Here is a 21,500-nt window from a genome sequence, read left to right on the forward strand (position 1 = left end):
GAGGAATGAAAGCTCCCGTTAAATAACGCGCAGGAGTTTAACGAGTGAACGGGTGGTTGGTGAAAGGGCTGCACCGATGTTGTCCTGAATGCATTCACACCACCAGGTTTAGCTGGTCATGTAAACAACATCCTCGGCTTTGAGTGGATCATTGATTCCGCTGGTTCACCATGTCAGGGACCCCCCCCCCCCCCCAATTTCCTGTCACTTTAAATAAAAACTGCCGACTGTGCAGGTTTGAGGAGGACGAGGTGACAGTAACACTCCTAAGAGCAGCAGCAGGTGTGAGAGGATTAGGATGTTTCCACTGTGTCAGCAGCATCCGACCTCACCTCTTCACCGCTAATTGTTCTAGTGTGTGAGAGCCCCCCCCCCCCCACACACACACACGCACACACACGCACGTCCTTGTTCAGTAACAGAGTCGCTGTTATAATCTAAACTACCATGTCTCTGACTCCTTGCTGTGACTGGTGATTGGGGCTCTCGTGTGTGTGTGTGTGTGTGTGTGTGTGTGTGTGTGTGTGCGCGCGTGTTTGTGTGTGCATGCGCGTGTGCATCTGTTTGTGTGTGTGTGTGTGTGTGTCTCTCCTCTCTCTGTAGGGGACAAAGATGTGAAGCCACAAAGGGGTCGTCTGAATCAAAGGCTACATCGCCGCCCCCCTGATATCCAGCGGTGACCAGAGCCCAGAGCCTCAGAACTCGAGGCAGGTTAGTTCATGCTTCGACACAGAGAGATTACAAGTGCCGAAGAGGCACAGTTAACCAGTAATTAATGCTCTTTGTGAAGTGTTCTCATTGTTAAGTGGAGATCCCTTAATTAGCACTTAACCCAAACCTGAACCCTTAACCCTTGACCCAAACCTCCACCAGTTGTTCCCTCCATCTTTGTTGTAAACGCTGAAGTTACCATGAGGGCCGTTCGTGAATGAATACAGGACACGGTAGTTTAGTTAACTAACGGTTGGCTTGACTCACGATTGAAGCAAACGTTTCCTACTCTCCTGCTCAGACATTACAAGTGAAAGTTGCTCGGTGACAGTTTTATTGCTGCAGAGCTGAGATTTAACCAGAAAACTATAATTTTATGTTTGTAGTCCTGACGCCTGGCTGGCGGCTGATGGCGTTACGCTGTCGGAGGACCTCAGGCTCAGGTGTGTCAAAACTAACCATCAGGACGATTTTAACTTGACTTTGTTTCGTCTCCGGGACTCGGCCCTCCACTTGGTAGAGGCCGACAGTAAATCACGGACCATCTACTTCCTCAAACTGCCAAAGGAATTTATTTTGAAACACATTGAAAGAGAGTAAATGATTCATGAAATAAGCTCCTTCTGTGCTTCCGTGACTGTCAAACACATCCACCCACTTAATTTGTCACTCTCCGGAGCCCCCCCCCCATCAGCAGTGAGGACACTGCCATTGTAACCTCACTTGACCCCTGGAGCTACGGGTGATGATGAGGTGTGTGTTCTACTGCTGTGAGGGACAGAGATGAAACTGGAGCGGCGCCGGTGCACGTGGACGTTTCTCTGTGCCAGCGTGTGGCGGGAGGGCGGGTGCAGCCCAGCAGCTCCGCATCGGAAAAACAATAAATCTGATTAAAACGTTTGTTTGTGTGTTTGGGGGTTTACAACGAGATAAAAAGGGAACTGGTGTGTGTGTGTGTGGGGGGGGGGGGGGGGGGGTTGTTTATCATGCAGATGGTTGAATAATGAATGCTGATTTGTCTCTGATGCTAATTTGTCATCAGGTTTTTAGGGGATCTACCAGCAGGATGGTGCGAGTCCTGCTTTCACACAAACTACCACACTGCCTCCCTAATTGGAGTATTAAGGAACTGCTGTTGCATTTATGTAATGGGTAAACAGAGGAGTGTGTGTGCGTGTGTGTGTGTGTGTGTGTGTGTGTGTGTGTGTGTGTGTGTGTGTGTGTGTGTGCCTGCTGTGTTTCACAAATAGAGATCAAACAAGAAAATTGGGGACACAAAACTTGAAACTAACGTGACGAAAACGAATGAAAACTCTGTTCCAACTGAAGATTCTTCTGCTGCTTTAATGGATTTTTTTTGTTTCTCACTCATCAGCCGCCTCCGTGTTCTGGACCCTCAACTGGCCACATCTGAAGTGTCTTTGCTCAGCAGGGACCTTCGTAGAAAGAGATATTTTCCTTCATAACGGACGCAGGAATCGGATCCCTTATCAGTCATTTGACGCTCAAAATCACACTTTCAGAAATAAAACCATTCATTTCAGACTTCAAAGTAATTTCTGCTGGAAGCTGGTAATTGACAGCTCTTCTGTTGTAGACGATGTTTCGCTGAGCATCACTCACGAAAGAAGGATAAATATTGTGAACACATTTTGGGGGGAGGGGGGATTTCTAAGTTTCAGTGAGATCTGGAGACCTCAACCCAGGACCAGGTTTTATTTCTAGACTGGAAACATAAGACACGTCTCTTTTTTATGATTTTACTCTATTAGCTGTTAGCCATTAGCGGATCAAGTGGTCAACGAGCCATTTTTACAGTTTTCGTATCACCACTGATGTCGAAGTGTATCACCAATTTTATTTCCAGGGTCGAAGTCCAACTGACATGAAGGTTTAAAGTGAGACGTTGCTTTTCCTCTGTGCTTGCACCACCACCAGGAGGAGCCACCGTGCTAATTTGCTAACAACCTTAATCGAGATGGAAGTGCACCATGACATCATCATTTTATTAGCCTAGCTGGATGCTAGCATGCAGCATTTTTCAGAGCTGCGATGGCTGCTTCTAAAATCCTGTCTCCCGTGGTTCCGCCTCCCGATAGAAGGTTTCCATCGTTCTTTCTCACCTTGCGTATGCCCTCAGACGGGCTGGACACGGAGTAGTCCATGCCGTTGTTCTTGCTGATGGTCCTCCACAGCTCTGCGTAGGTGCTGTCCTGCTCCAGGGGGTTGGTGCCTTTGTTCCTGAAGTAGTCGTAGACCGCCGAGTCCCTCACCGTACCGTAGTCCACGTCGATCTGCCTCGCCAAGTCTTGGAAGGACCTAGCAGACACAGGGACAGGTTAGGACAGATGTTTTTAACCTTTGCTACAGAGGTCATGTGACTGACCGAAGCTACACAGTATTTTTTCACGTTTTTGTCTGCAACTCTGACGGCGTCCATGGAATGGAATGGAACCTTTGCCTGTTACGCACGGTTGCTTCTTTCCTTTTTATACGTGATGTTAATGCGTTTTAAATGTGGTCATTAGGACAACTGTTGGTGTGTTTCTCTGGGTAATTACAGCGGTACACGTTGATGGAGGAATCTGTGAGTGTGGCAGCAACAACGCATGAAGCCCGGCGCTGCAGAGGAGCCAATCAGTCGCATCATGACGCGTGTTGACTGTTGGCTTTTCTCTTAATGTTCTTATTAATTTGTGACTTAATGTCTTTGAAGTGAACGAGGCGGACGTCGGGATCATGTTGATAACTCCAGTTTTAATGACATAATTACAATCCTGCTGGAGACTGAAGATGGATTAGAGTGTCACAGCGAGTCCATGTAAAGCCGCTGAGGCCCTGGGGGGTGGCTGTTAACTTCATATTCAGCTGTAAACCGCATTTAAGACAGATTATCACACTCGACGACCTCTTTTGATACAGTAAAACCTGAATAAAGCCCTCAATTACTTCAGAGACATGTCACTGTTATCCTTCAGAGAGGATCAAAGCCGTCTCTTTTCACCAGGATGGTAATCTGATCATCTCTGAAGCAAATTTAGATTTAAAACAGAATCTCATTTACATTTCTGCAACACAATCTGTTAGCAGCAGTTGCTTTTTTATTTCTATTTTCAAAGGTTCAGTTATTCCAAACCATAAAATACCACATCTATGACGTCACAGTGAGCTCTGACCACCAAAGTCTCGTCAGTTCATCCCTGAGACTCCGCGAATGTCCGGGGCAAATCTGGAGGAGTTCGTGAGGGTCGAACGCTGTCCTCCTCTGAGCTAAGCAGTATTTTTGAATGGAGATTATCTGAGAACTGCTTTATCTCGGTTGTTGTGTTTTTACCAAAGTAAAGGAAGAGCGTCCTACAACCACCACCACTCCTTCTTTCTCTGTCACTCTTCCATTAACATGTTTTGATTATCCCATTATGGAAGGTCACAGGGGCGGCCCGGTGGTGCAGTGGTCCTCAATGTGGCCCCCCAGCAAGAAGGTTGTGGGTGGAGCCCTGGCTCCAGCACGGGGTCTTTCTGGGTGAGTCTCCATGTTCTCCCTGTTCCTGCTGGGTTCTCTCTGGTACTCCAGCTTCCTCCACAGTCCAAAGACATCAAGAGGGACCAGGTTAATCCAGACTCTAAATTGACCGTAGGCGTGGCTGGGAGAGCCAATGGTTGTCTGTCTCTATGTGTTGGCCCTGCCATGGACTGGTGACCTGTCCATGGTGAAGGCTGCTGGGATAGGCTCCACCCCCACCACCCTGAACAGGATAAGAGGGAGAACATGGATGGATGGATGGATGGAGGGATGGATGGATGGATGGATGGATGGATGGAAGGAGGGATGGATGGATGGATGGATGGAGGAATGGATGGTTGGAGGGATGGCTGGAGGGATGGATGGAAGGAGGGATGGATGGTTGGAGGGATGGATGGTTGGAGGGAGGGATGGAGGGATGGATGGAAGGAGGGATGGATGGTTGGAGGGATGGATGGATGGAGGGATGGCTGGAGGGATGGATGGAAGGAGGGATGGATGGTTGGAGGGATGGATGGTTGGAGGGAGGGATGGAGGGATGGATGGAAGGAGGGATGGATGGTTGGAGGGATGGATGGATGGAGGGATGGATGGATGGATGGAGGAATGGATGGAAGGAGGGATGGAAGGATGGATGGAGGGATGGATGGATGGTTGGAGGGATGGATGGATGGTTGGAGGGATGGATGGAGGGATGGATGGATGGATGGTTGGAGGGATGGATGGATGGTTGGAGGGAGGGATGGTTGGAGGGAGGGATGGATGGATGGTTGGAGGGAGGGATGGTTGGAGGGAGGGATGGATGGATGGTTGGAGGGAGGGATGGTTGGAGGGAGGGATGGATGGTTGGAGGGATGGATGGATGGTTGGAGGGAGGGATGGATGGTTGGAGGGATGGATGGATGGTTGGAGGGATGGATGGAGGGATGGATGGATGGATGGTTGGAGGGATGGATGGATGGTTGGAGGGATGGATGGAGGGATGGATGGATGGATGGTTGGAGGGATGGTTGGAGGGATGGATGGATGGTTGGAGGGATGGATGGAGGGATGGATGGATGGTTGGAGGGATGGATGGAGGGATGGATGGATGGATGGTTGGAGGGATGGATGGATGGTTGGAGGGAGGGATGGTTGGAGGGAGGGATGGATGGATGGAGGGATGGTTGGAGGGATGGATGGATGGATGGATGGAAGGTCACGGACGAGACGCTGCTCGAAAAAGCAGGAAAACCTTTCAAAAACCTTCCTGAGGTAGTTTTTTTTATCACTGTGGTCAAAAGAATCGTGGTTGTGTTTCGTGGGCAAGAGAAACGATTTTGATGAAGCAAAAAAAAAAAAAAGAAGGAAAAAACTCTGCTCACAAATTGGTCATTAAAAAAAGAGAGGGAAATACAGAGTCCTGATTGAGGAGGACTTCCTGCTGTGTGATAAGTGAATATGAGCTTTTCACTCTGATAACTGACGAGTACAAACCAGAGGAGCCTCGTGTGACACCGCTGACAAAACAATATCACAAGAGTTGTGAAATAATTGCATTTATTAGTATTTTACTGCTGGAAAGTTGGTTAAAATTCAGAAACATCTGAGTGAATGTCCAACTTGTTTGTTTTGTCTAGTTTGACAGTTCTCAGTTTCCAGCTTTTCCCACTTCCGTCGTCAGCTTCTTTTCGCTCCCCTCGTCTCCCTGTCTTCCTCTCTGCAGATGTTTTTCTCTCTTCTAGTATTTTCCAGGTCTGCTGTTGTTATTTGAGAACCCTCAAAATCAAATATCGCTGTTCTGAATGAGCCGAGCAGAACGAGGACTCACAGTCACAAAAGAACAGTCGGGTCAAGTGGCTTCGCTTCAAAAACTGGATCCAAATGGTCCTGATGAGAGTTTGTCCTTGAATGTATCACCTAGGTTTCCATCAGGAAGTTCAAATTTGGAAAATTGAATCTAATTTAAACTTTTTTAAAAATGTCATCCATGGTGGAGCAGGAAGCATCAAGAGGGGACCAGGTTAATCCAGGCTCTAAATTGACCGTAGGCGTGGCTGGGAGAGCCAATGGTTGTCTGTCTCTATGTGTTGGCCCTGCCATGGACTGGTGACCTGTCCAGGGGGAAGTCTATGGGATAGGCTCCACCCCCACCACCCTCAACAGGAGAAGAGGCAGAAGATGGAGGGATGGAAAAATGTCCTCAGTTGTAAAGCGTTTGTGTGAACCACATTGTGTAGGAAAATAAATTCTGTGTTTTTTCAGCTCAGAGGCTGTTAAAAAAAAAAGTTCCTGATGTTTCCAAGAGTCGGTGAACATATGACACCGTCAAAGGTGGAATCCGATCATCCTGGGAGTGTGTGGAGTCCCTCAGGGCGTTGCTGCGATGTCGCAGTAACAAGACTGAGATGCACACACGGACAACACAGGAACAGGCCGGCGGCCGTCACAGCCACCGAGACGTGAGAGGGAACACCCAGGGGTGACGCCGGTCTGTCGAAACAGAACCAGAAGAGTTTGTGAAACATTTGGACTTTTCCACAGCAGAGAAACTTAAATGAGAGGCTTGGATCGATTTTCCTCCTTCGACTTGGCGTTTTGACAGCGTGATGTAATTGGCTATTCGTGAACTCCGCCATGTCGTTAACAAACTTTCACATTTACCTCCTTCCTGCGTGTGGCGAGTCGTATGACGGACACATGAGCAGATATGGGCTTCGCACTGCTGAGACGGCCGTCAGTCACGGCGAGTCTGATGGGCTTTGCGCACGTCTGCACTGCATGCAAATCTGCATGCAAATCTGCACTTCAGCATTCATTGAATGTCTGTGGAAGCGAAGTCTTGTACTTAGCATTTACTCGCCACGCCGCTCTCTCCGGCATGAATCGCCCTTCACAGAGCAAGGCACCGGGGATTTGCTGATGGAAATGTCAACCTGGATTTGATACTCAGAGGAGAGGAGAGCGCCGTTGTGTCACTGCACAGATATGAAGTGGCTGTTCACCACCTTAAGACGGGAAAATCAGGGACAAATGACATTAAACAAATACCAGTAAAAAGAAGATGAATGTCAAGTGTGTGTAAATGCTGTGGAGCATGATGCAAATGCATTAACATATAGATACATTATATGTAGGTGTGTGTGTGTGTGTGTGTGTGTGTGTGTGTGTGCGCTGGTGGATGATCTCAACTCTCAACAGCAGCAGGGGAGCAACAGCAGGCCTCGACCGCGTCCATCACCTTGACACATCCAGGAGCGTCTGATTGGTCCACCTCAGTGGGCGCTGGGTCCGGTTTAACTGGACCCTGGTGCGGGTCAAACACTCACGCTGATCTTGCACCGGTCTAAGACCACCTCCACCACCTGTTGCTGATGGATTGCAGTGCAACCTCAGTCTGACCCAGTTGTAGGAAGTCAACCAAAACCCAGAGGATCATGGGATGTAAACAACATGTGACAGGGGCGCAACTGACTCCTGCCCACATCTGATGTTTGCTAATCATCCGGAGCGGCGAGATGCTGCTGCGTAAGCGTACACTCAGACCGATCCGACTGTTGTTGTCTGGGCTCCTTCAACTCTGCCCCGCAGCAAATGCATCGCTCCAAGGAACTGAAGCAGACCGAACACAAACAAAACCAAAAACAATCCAAACGTCTCGATTCTATCAACGTTTTCATTCGAATCTGGTGATTTTATTCACGGAAGTGGATAACGAGGTTGCAAACCTTTTCAAACGAGCACTTAAATATGAAACTCAGGGCTGGAACGGACAGGAAGCAGGTAGGGGGAGGCCAGAGGCAGTGAAAGTGACACCTGGGTCTTCTTCCCATCAGCAACAAACAGGCTGTGCTCTGATTAGCGCCACATTCTCAGCAAGCTGGCTATGATGACGGATGACCACCATCATCGGGGCGGCGTGTCTCTGCTGTAGTTACAGATGCAGCGTTATTTATAGGCCTCTATCATATTTAGGCGGATGAATACGCCTTCCTGCAGCCCACTGCTCTCGACGGCTGCGCTCAGGCTCCTGCTGTAAATGCTGACCTCGTGTAACTTCACGTCAAACACTTCAAACTATCCCTTGGACTTTGCTTTTAATTAATTCTCTTTGCTTGTTTGGTTTATTGATTTTATCCCGCTTGTTTTTACTGTTTTTTTCCCCTCCTTTTTTTTCCATTTGTGTTTTTTTCCTGTGTGAAGCACTTTGGGATTGTTTGAAAATCAGCTGCTATGGGAGCAATACGTATAAAGGCAAAATTATACCTGGAACTGTTTATCCCAGCATGTTTGGAACATTCAGTCACAGTCCGTCGGAGCTGACTCGGGTTCAGGCGGTTCACTCTAATGACGCCCATCAGCTGCTCTCCTCATCGGGGCTGTTGATTGGACAGGATGTTTGCTATCAGCCACCGACTCAAGCTCAGGGAGAGCTGGCGCCTCGTGTCACGGATAGATTGTTCACGCCGTTTTGTACATTTAGGGGGAAGATGAGGATAATATTTAATTGTTGGTGGCATCAATGAGCTTGTCCTACATGTGCTGAAGATTAAAAACAACCAGATTATCCATTCTAACCCCAAACGAGTCCCGGTTATGTTGTAGAGGTCCTCTAGTGGCTGTGGAAGGAAGCAGACTCGAAGCAGCTGTACGGTATACAAGCTGAAAAAACTCCGGTTGGACTTGTGTACATGCCTGCAGTCATCAGAATCCTCCAAACGTCCTGATCCAGGTTCTGCTTCCTCTGATTCTGACCTTATTCTGATTAAATTATCAGAAAACGCTGGAATATTTGCGTCGATGGAAACGTAGCCAGTGACGAAAGTAGGTGACAGGACAAAGATGCCACATGCAAAGGTCTTTCACGCTGCGAGACTGGAATATGGAGCCGGAAGTTACCAGGTGAAATGGAACAAAAACATGAACTTTGTTCCAAACGGAGATTAAAACCAGACTCCATTCAGAAAAGCAGGTTTTGTATGGTTTATCTCCTGGCTCTCTTGCAGATAGAGCACGGCTCCTGATCTGGGCCATGAGGTGTTTATCTCAACATCATTCTGAAATCCATCCATCCATCCTGCTCAGGGTTGCTGGAGTGAGAGGAGGTGTCACCCTGGTCAGCTCGCCAAGCCGCCGCGGGGCTCACATAGCGGTAGTCACCATTCACACGCAACGGATGTTGACTCAAACAAGAACTTTGTTCTGGCGGAGGGAAAGAGACCAACACAGAAAACCCTTTTCACATGGCAGCATGAAATGAACGGCGCTCATCCTGCTTCTGAATTAACATAAAACTGCACACACGCTCTCCACATGACACTTGAACACAAATATATGCTGTTATCTGAACCATTTGCATTCAAGCAGACTCCTGTAGGATGAAGCCGTACATGATGCGCATATCGCGCTTGAACTTTGGAGCACTTTAAACATTCCGTTCCTACTTCCCGCATCCGCAGAGCTGCAGAACACGGTGGTTCTACCCACAGAACCAGAGGGAAGGTCAGCGTGTTCCTCGTTAACAGCGGGAGGGTTAAATGTTAGAAAGACCGAGTGGATTGTGAGAGTAGGAAAAGAAGACACTTTCTGCCTTTTCAGATGCATTAAATACTTGAACCCCGAGGCTTTCTTCTCTGGTAATTCGGAGCGGAGAGCTATTTCTTTCGTTAAACTGTCGACCTTCTAAACTCATCATAAGATCAGCTCTCCTCCTGCATTCTAACTTGACACCATCCACTCCAGGATTTATTAAATTAGAGACCGACTGCAGCTCTTCTCTGCAGCGATTAGACGTGATCGATCTGTTCAGGTGCTTCTTTAAGATTAACAATCAGCCAAATGAGTCAGAAACGCCGAAGGTTGAATGAGCAATTAACACCACGCGGCTGTGGAGCGGCGGCCATGTTGAGGCGAGTCAGTCATCACAGGAGGGAACTTCAAGACAAGTCATTAGTCAGAGCTGCTTGTGTGCTTTCTGTTTTCTCTCCACTAATTATCCACTGACAGAGGTTAGCCAGCTCACTGACAAGAGGAGACGGATGTTGTCAAATGTTTGTTGTTTGTTTCCGTCCTTGCAGGATTTATGAGGACACTCAGGATGTAGATGACGAACAAAGTGATGAGGGAGGAAAGCTAAGTCACGATGACAGAAACCGACGGAGAAGAGAGCTACGTCCCATCATCAAAAACAAACACCTGAAAGGTTGCTTGCTTGTCTTCTTACGGTCAGACGAGACAAATAATTTATTCATGGGTTGCACTCATGATGTCATTATTTCTGCATCGTTCAACTCAGTGTAGTCGAGTCAGACTTGGACAAAAACGTAAACCTCCTGAGGAGGGACGTCTCCAACCCAGACACCGCTGATGTGAAGTAGCTTGCAGGTACGACCCGGGCCAGTGCAGCCGTGCTATTTCAGTTTAACATGTACAAATTCCTCTATCCCCCATCAGTGGGGCTCAGCGACATGTTAGCACGCGTGTGCCAGGACTTTACCGTATGGCGTGGTCCATGCGTGACACGGTGAGATACGCCGCCAGGTTAGCGGTGTACGACGAACACACGATGAGCGTGAAGAGCCACCAGCTTCCCATGACGATCCTCAGGGCCACTGAACCGACCACACCGTCCCCGCCTGCACGCACACACACACACACACACACACACACACACACACACACACACACACACACACACACACACACAAGTTGAGGTCAAGGTGAGACACCCATCATGAATGAACTTGACAGCATAAATAAGCTCGTTTACAGCCTTGTACCAAACAGTTTGGGCCTCTTTAACTAATTTTTTAGGGGGGGGGGGGTTAATTTTAACGTGCTTGAATTAAATTTGCATCCCAGCACTCAGACAATTTTTCATGTTTGTCTATCCTGCATTTTCAGTTTATTTTACTTTGCGATTTAAATTCTGATATCAAATTATACGTTGTCACGTATTAGCAAGTGAGTTTCTAAGCGTTGGTGTGTTTGCTCTTTTGCGCCATCATGAGTTCGAACTGATAACCTGTCAGGTGCCAGGAACACAAAAGTAGCAGTACCTCAAACAGTTAGCATGTCATTCCTGTTTCTCATGTTCCTATGCAGCGTGAGTGCCCCTGAGCTTTTTTTAGAGCCTCTTTTTTAACATTGGGATTGAGGGACAATCCAGCTAACATCAAATTATGCTAATCTTGCAGTCAGGGCGTCGATGTCGGTGAGAGCTCGTGCTTCTTGTTTTGATGCGGTAACCTCGAAGATCATAAGGGGGCTCCAAAAACCAGTAGGGCAGGGGGGTGGGGTATCTCAACTGGCTACATCCAGTCAGTGGCTGCTCAGCCACTTTCATCCATTTTTAGATCCCACATTCAAGTATCAAACCGGTGACACGTCGGTTACAGGTGGCTCTCAGTAACCAGGAGAGTACCTGCCGCGGTGCTTTGTCCCAGCGAGCACACAACCTTCATGGCTGCGTCTAATCACAATCCGTTTGGCCTTCAAGGTTTCCTCGGCAACCTGCTAGACGTAATGGATGCAGCTCGGTCCCACTGCTGGGAAAATGTGCGTGCGCGTGTGTGTGGCCTTGTTCAGCGACACCTGGAGGGTCTGACGAGCTTGGAAGAGCCAAATTGCCCCAAAACTTTAAATGGTTGTTCGAGGGATTTAGTTTCCAGGTTGGCGTCGAGAGAGTGTTTTCATGACTGAGATGTGTGGCCATGCGCACATATGTGGGTTGGTGGAGGTGAACTTGTGCTTGTGTCTTTATGAGGACATGTTTGAAGACATTTACCCGCAAAACGAGGACAGTCTTGCTGGTTTCTCTCACCTTGCTGTACGAAGGCTCCGTATACTATCCAGATGGCGCTGTGCAGAGTGCCCGACCCCACACCATTGGTGTGCTGGCCCGGTGGAACATTCTGGGCTGAGGAGGAGCGCAGCGCCTGCAATCTGTTGAGAAGGAAGATGAGCACTCCCACCACAGGGATGGCTGCGGCGATGCAGGCCCAGACGGCGAGGTCGAAGGGCACGAAGAGGGAGAAGATGTTGATCTTTTCCTCGGGTTTCCTCAGCAGGATGCCGACACTGTAGTCGAGGTACCGCTTGCTGAAGTCCACCACATTCTCTCGCTCTGGTGTGATGGTGATGGCTGAAACTGCCAGGTCGGCTCTCTGGAGGAGGAGGAGGAGGAGGAGGAGGAGGAAGGGGGAGGAGGAAGGGGGAAAAGAAGGATTCGGGGTTTCATTTCAGGGGTTTATTTGGAGTAATGGCTTCAGCCCAACTCTCACAAGTTAACTTGGGTTCATCTTTTGAGGAAACGTTAGTTACAACAAACAATATCCACCCATAAACATTCACCCTTTTCATCTGAAAAATGCCTTCAACCCATGGACCGCCCCGTAATCCCAGAAAAGCATCTGTAACGTCACATCGTACTCGACCATCTTCTCAGCCGTCCCCTGGGGACTTTTGATTTCGTTGTAATAAACAGATCAAAATGTTGCTGATGAAATGACATCATGATGCAGATTTGTCCAAAGTATAATTTCAGGCTTCGTCATGTTTCTCTGCAATTCCCCGAGCAAGCAACTCTAAAAAAGTATGTTTTCTGAATGGAGTTCACGATAAGTTTGACAGAGACTCTCACAAGTGGAAACTGTGGACTTCATTTCACCTCGAGTCAGTTCTGTCAGCCACCATGAACTTGCATGTTTTCCTGGCTTCAAAGTTGACTTTGCGACTCTTGGCGTCAGCAGGTCAGGTGTTTTACCTTGTTGATGAGATCACCGATCATGCCGTTCCAGGAGCCGTTGGGAAGCTGCGATCCATATTTACTGTCAGCCACCTGGAAGGAAGGCAGCAGGTTTGATTAATGAGTTCAGACCAGCGGCAAAGTCGTGCTTGCCCCGAAGACGTCAGATTTCAGAGGATCAACTCCAAAATCTATCAGTGCTGACAGCAGACGTGTAAACACTCTGGTATAATATCTCGTACGACATCACATGTGATGTCACATCTGAACTGGACCCAAGACACGTTTGCATCAATAAGCTTGACGTAAGCGTCATTAAATCTTGGGTGCGTTAAGATCCAACAGGGTGATTCTACTGTAATTGTGATTTGTTAATTTAAAAAAAAAGTGAGAAAAGAGAGAAAGTGAGTGTCTGTTTTGACTTTCATCTGAGGGGGTCGGGGGGGGGGGGGGGGGGCCTGCAGTCTTTAAGCTTTGAAGTTTTCCGACCAAACAGAGGTTAATAAGTGCTGCCCTCTGCAACTGGATCCTGGTTCGAACTCATACCTGGACTGTAGCGTCAATTTGGTCAATGAAAACTAGGCCACCCAGTGCTGGTTGACTAAAAGCCCTAAGAGACGCGTGAAGGCTGACCTCAAATACACGGAGGTCCTTTTAAGAAGAGAAAAAACGCTGAATTATAACTCGACTAAATACACAGGAACTAGAAGGACATTTGGCACTTGACTTATTCAATTAGCAGCCGCCACTACAAGCTGCACACCCCCTGAACTAAATAAACATGAGTGTGTGTGTGTGTGTGTGTGTGTGTGTGTGTGTGTGTGTGTGTGTGTGTCAGCCCACCTGGTAGATCTCATATTTGAAGCCCAGGATCTTGGCCAGGGCGTCCAGGACGTCGATGGAGAAGCCTTTGTATCTCTTGGGCTGCCCCAGGATGTTCTCAGCCACCATGACAAACGGGTCCTCCTGCAACGAGACCAGTCACTGGACTTAATGCCATTTGTTCTACGGGTCTTCTAGTAGACACCCAGAATTAAAGGAAGAACCCGACAAGGTTCCACTGTGAAGTCCAGCATTTGTTTTTCCACGCCGATGAATTCAGACGGACGTGAACCAAGTAGCAGCGTGGCACCGAGCTGCACCTGCGGGATGTAACGACATGAAGTTTCTTTTTTTTTTTCAATAATTGATTCAAAGTGATCAGGCTGCTGCTGAGGAGAGGAAGTTCTCCTCCCGTGTACAATCAGAAGCCAGCGCTGGTGGTGTGTGTCTGCGGCTGCTGTGTGAAGTGTGTTTGCGGCCGAGAGCTGGAAGTGTTGCAGCTGCAGGGGATGAAGCGCCGGGTGAAGGTATTAGTCTCGCTTGGTTAGACCTGCGACTCATCGCTGCTGCGCCAGCACAGGAGGAAGCTCCGCCTGAACCTGCTGCTGCTGTCGTGGGATCAAACGCTCGGCTGTTCGTATCTGGAAAACTAATCGCGCTGACCGGAGGCACTGCTTAAGCCAAGGCGCTGGATCAATGCCCTCTCCAAAATAAATAAATAAAAAAGGGAAACATGAGGAAGAGAGAGTCAATTGTGAAAGACTCTCTGCTGCTAAGCTGTTTTTCTGTGTTAACTCAACGTTTCTGTGGATTTACTGAAGTTTTTATAGATCAGCCCTGACAATGAAACAACTCCCAGGACGATTCAGAATCTTCCTCACTTGCTGTACCGTGAGGATGCTGGAGACGGGGGGGGGGGGGGGGGTCACAATTATGAGGCTTGTGTTTAAACATGTGAGATAGAGAAGTCATTCTTACGTACAAGAAAGTCCTAGTTCTGACATACAAAGGGATAATGATGACACGCAGCTTGGAATTTTGATGTTTAACCTCGTGACAACCGTGCGATAGTCAAAGAATTAGAAAAATGAAGTGCTATTTTTTACTATCGAGAAAATTTCAGCGTTTTAATCCTGTTAGAATGTTTTTGATTTCTGACCCCCCCCCCCCCCCCCCCCATGCGTGTGTCATGTGAGTTGTTCATGATTTCATATTTTCATTGGGCTCCGTTCACGTCTGGAATCCTTACATCAGTTCTTAAATCACGCGCAAGCATTTGTCGGATTCACGCTTATTTCTGTACTTGTAGCGAGAGGAGGGGGTGGAGAACGTTCTCACGTACCAGCAGAGTGACCACTTTGATGGTCACTCCCTGCATGCCGTTCTCGATCCGACTCTCCTTCAGGCTGCCGTTCAGTCCGTGAACCGAGTCCCACGTCGCCAGCTGCAGAGAAGATGAGAAGAAGGGTGTTAGCAAAGAGAAGCGAGGTATCAGTCACATGATTTAATCATCTTATCTGTGTTTGTTTGTGGATGGAGGAGGAGGAGGAGGTGAACACAGGCGGAGCAAACGCCGCAGGAGGCTGCACTTGCTGCAAATTAGACAGGGAGGATAAACAGACGGAGCAGGGAGCAATGTACACAGCTCTCCAGCGTGCTTTCATTCATCACTCCGTTAGTGGAGACACAGAACGAGCCTGACCTAATTAGGTCCAGAGAAACCCGCTGCCTCCTGCAAGACCCCAACATCCCCCATGTCAGAGAGCACCAGGAGGTCAGCCGCCTCCCACAGAGTCCCGATCGCCGAAGCTGCATAATTAGAAGGCAAACATCCACACCCAGATGAGAGCAGACGCCATCTTTGCTCCAGTTTTCAGGTTCATGTAATCTTCTGAGCCCAGCAATGAGGCGGTCAAAGAATGAGTGACACCAGCGGCTAGGCTAACACAGCTAACGTTAAAGCTAGCTCTGTCAGACGCAGGAAAGGAAGCTCCGGAGCAGATGGTTCTCTGTCTGCGGCTGACTCTGGTGTCTGCAGCTCACGTGGGACAAACTTGTTTCCGTATTTGCACAAGTGAGGCAACATGTTGGTTGTGGAGTGAGAACTCTGCAGAACGTGATGGGAAAAAATATGAAACACTGGTTTATTTTTGATGGAGGATTTGAGAGGACGCAACAGATTAGAAGCCCAGTTTAGGAATCATGGGTCTAAAATGGGGGAACAAGCTGGACCGATATGAAGCTACGTCTAAGATGGCAGAGCATTTAAACCTAATCTGGGACGCTGAAGTGTTGGCAAGTGTCCTGAGGACCAGCTGGAGCTCAACTGTAACGGTCTGGGTGTGACTTGGGTTCGATACGGGGGATCTTGAACCGGCCGCAAGCACAACAGCTGAGTGGAGGCCAAACAGGGAGTGTAGAAGAAGTGAGCTGAGAACAGATTTGGGCCAAACATTTCCTGCTATTTGAGGATAAAGGGACCTCCGTCCCCCGTTTGTGGGTCGAGTGAAAGGACGATGCAGACGGACGGATCTGAGCTCAACCCACCAAGTCACGATGGTTTTCAGCTGCTAGCGTTTGTCACCAGATGCGCATCATCATCGCTAAAGTACATTTGCATAATAGGACTTTGAGTGCCTGTGTGTGTGTGTGGTTTTGATAAAGAGCATCCCAGTTACCACAGAAACAGACCCACAAACTGCCCCCCCCCCCCCCCCCCCCCGCCTTTGTGTGGTAACGTTATCTGGCTCGGCTGTGTGAAGCTGAAGTGCGGCGGTCCGAGGGGAACACACACAGTTTATTGATTAGCAGGGGCGGTTGATGGTTGAATCGGCTTCACACTCTGCATGTCAGTGTGTACTTAATCCATTAATCCGCGCCACATCAGTTAAGAGCTTGTAAACATTAAGTGCTTCATTCCTTCTGAGAAAAACAGCCCCTCATGAAAGAACCGCCACCGTCATTCCTCATAAACTCATTGTCTGATATTCCATAATGAATCTAATCGCTTTATGGGCACTTTCACGCATCAATGTATAATGAAATAAAATAAATCAATACAATAAAAACCGGCTACTTTCACATTAGAGGAGGATAATAAACAGTGACATCAGCAACGGTCTGATTAATTTCACTTGACAGTTAAAGCTGTGTAATCTCTGACAGAATGTCTTCATTAGCGCCGCTACGCTAAACGTGCGTCTTGATGTACAGTGTGCAGAGATGTAAACAGCCAGTTGCACAATACTGCGACGCCAACGTGGCTGTGACGCCTGAAACAAATAGTTCCGCTAATGGTTCTCTAATGATCATGTAGGATAGAACACAGTGTGTTCATTAAGGCAGCGTGGCGTCTCGGGTAATTGCGTGATTTCCAGGCTCGCAGTGATTATAAAACAAACCAACACTTAATTACGTGTGGAATCATTGTCATGTATGTCAGCGTCGTCCTCGGCTGCATGCCGGGAGGAGTCAAGTGAGACTACTGGCCTGAAGGAAATGTTAAAATACAGGACAGAAGTAAAGGTAGGAAATATCAAAGCTGTTATGTGGTGATGAGTCCAGGCCGGGACCTTCGGGTGGGGAATCGAACCAAACGTTCAAAACGGCTGAACTGGGATGAATGCTGAGGGATTGTGGGTATTGTAGTACTGTAGATGCCTGCACGACTGACTGCACCATATGAGCTGGTGTGGATTGTGTTCTAGATCAGAGGAACTGTTCTGTACGTTGATCTCTGGGTATCTTTTTAGCAGTTGTGAAGGAAATGAATGGATTTGGACAGCATTCTTAGTCTCCTCGTGTCCTCCTTGGCGGAGGGGTTTTACTCTTTGAGTACTTTCTACTTCCATGAAGTGGAATGTCTCTTCAAAGCCCGCAGGAACTTCTCTTTGAGGGAAGATAAACAAAAATCGAACCCTTGACGCTGTTCAGGTCTCAAATCCAGCGGCAGCAGGTGGGGTTGCGAGTGGCACGTGTGAACACGAGTGAGCCGCAGGATGAGCGTGATCGAATGTTTGCGTTTGTGTCAGGCGTCGACGCTCGACAGCAGCTCGGAGGTGGTAACACGAGTCAAGGGCGGCGCGCACGCACACAGTCCACGTGCCAGATGTTGTCCACAGCGTCACAGCTGTGACGTTTGTGTAGCCAAAGAAGAAAAAGAATTTATTCACATCCAAATCACAAAAACACCACAAATGACACCATGTACCTGCCTCACAAACACCGACCAGAGAGCAGAGACGACGCGGCAGCGAGAGGAAGAGGGTCAGCGGAGAGCTACGCTCAGCGCCGCCGTCCTTTACGTGATCTCAGTCCCTGCTTCTTCTTTGTGCATGTGTTTGATCGCGGGGTGTTCCTCATTAACGCACACAGATAAATTAACTCCTCCTCCTACTCCTCTTGTCTCTTTCTTCTGTCTCATCTGAACTGTTGAACCCTCATCATCGGGAGAGAAAGTGTTCTGGCGGTGAAGTCCTTCTTTTCGGTCCCCTAATGAGCCTTCAGACGCAGCCAAGTGGTCCATCACTGCAGCGTTAATGTGACTGACGGAAGCATCTAGTCTGGGTTCTCATGTTACATCTACACATCATTTCAAAGATAACACTTGCTGTCAGACTGTGGTGTACAATCATGCAGTGCCTTGGTTCTGGTTTAGTAGAGCAATGTTGCACGATGGCGGACAAGAATCTTGAGTTTTTCGAAGTCATATTAAAAATACTTCTGAGGGAAATGCTGAGATTCCCAGCAGGAAAATGTTCATGAGCTAAGGTAGCCAGTTAGCGAGGGTACTCATGGATACTCATAACTACCAAAGTTGTTGACGGTGGAGCACTAACCAGATATGAACGTTATCCAGACAAGAGAACAATGAGGGGCAAAAATGATGCAGAAGTCCAGTTTTCCTCTTGTCCATCCATACATTTTCTACCTCTTATCCTGTTAAGGGTGGTGGGGGGTGGAGCCTATCCCAGCAGCCTCCAGGTGAGAGGCGGGGTTCACCCTGGATGGGTCACCAGTCCATGGCAGGGCCAACACATAGAGACAGACAACCATTGGCTCTCCCAGCCACGCCTACGGTCAATTTAGAGTCTGGATTAACCTGGTCCCTCTTGATGTCTTTGGACTGTGGGAGGAAGCTGGAGTACCAGAGAGAACCCAGCAGGAACAGGGAGAACATGGAGACTCACACAGAAAGACCCTGTGCTGCAGCCGGAACCTTCCTGCTGTGAGGCGACACTGCTAACCACTGCACCACTGTGCCACCCTGTTTTCCTTTTTGTGGGACAATGAAGTTCATCTTTAGTCTGCGTGGCTGATGCGCTCCAAGATTGGCACCCTTGTTGCCAAGCAACAGTTCACTTGCAAATAAACCACTTGAAAGCCAAATGTGTGTACACAACTTCCTGTGTTGTGTATAAATATAAATGCTAAGAAACTTAACAGTCATTGGTCAAGCTGCATTGTGGGTAATGTAGGCGCCTTGCTGGGTAAAGACAGAAGAATTTGAACAACTGACGTCCCAGTCAGGAAGCTGCTGCTGTCTTTTTGGGTCAAATCTTCAGTCGTCTTGACACTTTTTACTGCACTTGAACAACAAAAAGTTCCCCGTGCAAAAGTAGTAAAGCCATTTGTTCAGCAGCAAAGAAGCCGAGCTTCACACCTCACCTGACAATTATTACTTTATTAACAGTAGAGATGGATTCTCCAAAATGCCAGACGGTCCCCGGCGGGTTTGTAAGCGCAGCTCATTCTGCTGACTTACGGCAGCCATGTTGCTGTGAGAGCGGCTGTAATGAGAGGAAGAGGCGACAACACAAATAAGAGAGATGTTTCATTGCTGCTCTGTGGCTGCAGCCGCTCTGGTTTCTACCCCTGAGCTGTCAGAGGGCGCACAAACTCAACAGGCTCTGACATCTAAATCAGAATACCAGTCCAGTTCTGGTGGATCTGGGTCACTGCTCAGGATCCACACTGCAAAATGAATGTGGTCTCAGATCTACTTATATGGGGCTCCACATAAGACAGGTTTATATCTTGGAATTCACCTTTCGCGTTTGATTTAGGCTACACATGCAATCATGACACACGCTACCCAGAGAGGTTGAGAGGGGATGCAAGATTTTTTCCTTTCCCCGAACCCAAATCCAACCCAGATAAATGCTGCTGTGTGGGTAAGCCATGGACTGTAGGCTAGCTAACGTTATGGCAACACAAACGGTTGATGGTAATGTGCATCAGCCTACTCCTGCTTTGTCAGCGATAAACGTTATCGATAGTATTGAGCAGAGCAAGGTAACGTTCGCTAACGTTGCTGTTCGAGAAGCTCGGGCCTATGTTGTAAATCATTCGACTGGTAACGTTGGAGAAAACGTGACTGATTTTTGATCCAGAGCAAACACGTACAGTATCAGGGCTGGATTTGGGTTTGGGGAAAGGAATAAACCTTGCATCTCCTCTCAACCTCTCAGGGTAGCGTGTGCCACAACTGCATGTGGCACAACATTTGACCACAACGGTAGCCTAAATAAAAGTATTTGATCAAAGCAAGCGCCTCCGACCGACATTTGCTTTAGTAGCAACAGTGTTTAGAGCCTCTGACGTCAGAGGGTGTAATGTTGCTATGTGTAACTAAGCAGGGGGTGGGGCTTAAGCGAAAGGTGAACTGGCAACATGAATTTAGTTGATGCATAAAATTTGGTAACAATTCTGAAAGTGGGCGGGGCTTATTACAAGAAACCTAAATTTGTAGACGGAAAAAAACATCCCCTGCATGTCATACGGGTCAAATCATTACATCAAATAATGTTAATAAACACTGCTGTTTTTGCGGTAAGAAAATAACATCTTAAACAATATATATGTACAGCAACAAATACCTGTATATCTACTTATAATATCTACTTTATACATGAAGTATATCTGGAATTATCCATATTTCTACTTAAAATGTGAAGGGCGTGTAAATTGTTCAGTCTTTCAGGATATTTTTCGAGTAAATTTATTTTCTATATTTTTCATTTCATTCTTCTAATCATTTTTCATTATTTTCTCTCTCCTTTCATTTTCCGTTCACTTCTTTTTTTCTTTTTTTTTTCAACCCATAATGTGGCGCGGCAACTTGAGAATCTCCCTGTTTTGGGATCAGTAAGTAATCAGTAAGTTTACCTCATCTTCAGAGGTAATTTCCTCTCGTCGCAGTCATTTGCCTTCAATGATGTTTTCAATAACGGCAAAGTTAATCACCGTCCTCATCTCTGCACGTCTTTGTACCAATGCTGCCAGAACTGAAAGACGGAAGTTGTCAGAATCCCTCGCACGGTGAGTAACTTCCATGTAACGTATACAGAGTTTTCTCAGTGTTTGATTTGTCCTCAAACAGTTTTGGTGCCATCACAGAGTCGCCTCACCCCCGGATCCCAGAGTCCCCAGGTAAGCACAGGTGATGTGCCGAAGAATCCCAGGTGGATGTGAATATCTGCCAAAAAATCTAAAACCGGCACCAATAGTCCATTAAAGTCTGACAGACTGATCTGAGATCTTTGGTTCCACATCCAGCTTCTGTCCTGCTGCGGAGGTCAAACATGTTAAATAAATCTCTACCTCGCTCACAGCGCTGCTGCTCATGCATTATTCCTGTCCTCCCTGCTTCTTTCCCTCTCCTCAAAATGTCAGGCTTCTTTTTTCCTGCTCCTGTCATCCAAAAGGCTACGCCGGCTG

General features: G+C 47.8%; 1 protein-coding gene across 10 annotated transcripts in view; it reads right to left on the reverse strand.

Annotated features, from left to right (window-relative positions):
* Nucleotides 1–21,500, reverse strand: part of grid1b (glutamate receptor, ionotropic, delta 1b) — a 381,406-nt gene that overhangs the window by 16,103 nt on the left and 343,803 nt on the right. For all 10 annotated transcript variants that reach the window (XM_086194883.1, XM_086194877.1, XM_086194876.1 and 7 more), the window contains 6 exons: nucleotides 15,124–15,225; nucleotides 13,803–13,925; nucleotides 12,978–13,052; nucleotides 12,036–12,378; nucleotides 10,710–10,848; nucleotides 2,835–3,030 (listed from right to left, as the gene is read on the reverse strand). In XM_086194883.1, the coding sequence (XP_086051009.1) occupies nucleotides 2,835–3,030; nucleotides 10,710–10,848; nucleotides 12,036–12,378; nucleotides 12,978–13,052; nucleotides 13,803–13,925; nucleotides 15,124–15,225 (978 nt within the window). The remainder of the gene's footprint in view (nucleotides 1–2,834; nucleotides 3,031–10,709; nucleotides 10,849–12,035; nucleotides 12,379–12,977; nucleotides 13,053–13,802; nucleotides 13,926–15,123; nucleotides 15,226–21,500) is intronic.

The sequence above is a fragment of the Aulostomus chinensis genome, chromosome 23 (genome assembly GCF_037954235.1).
Source record: "Aulostomus chinensis isolate RoL2024-O1b breed Wild chromosome 23, RoL_Achi_v1.0, whole genome shotgun sequence".
NCBI classification, from domain to species: domain Eukaryota; kingdom Metazoa; phylum Chordata; class Actinopteri; order Syngnathiformes; family Aulostomidae; genus Aulostomus; species Aulostomus chinensis.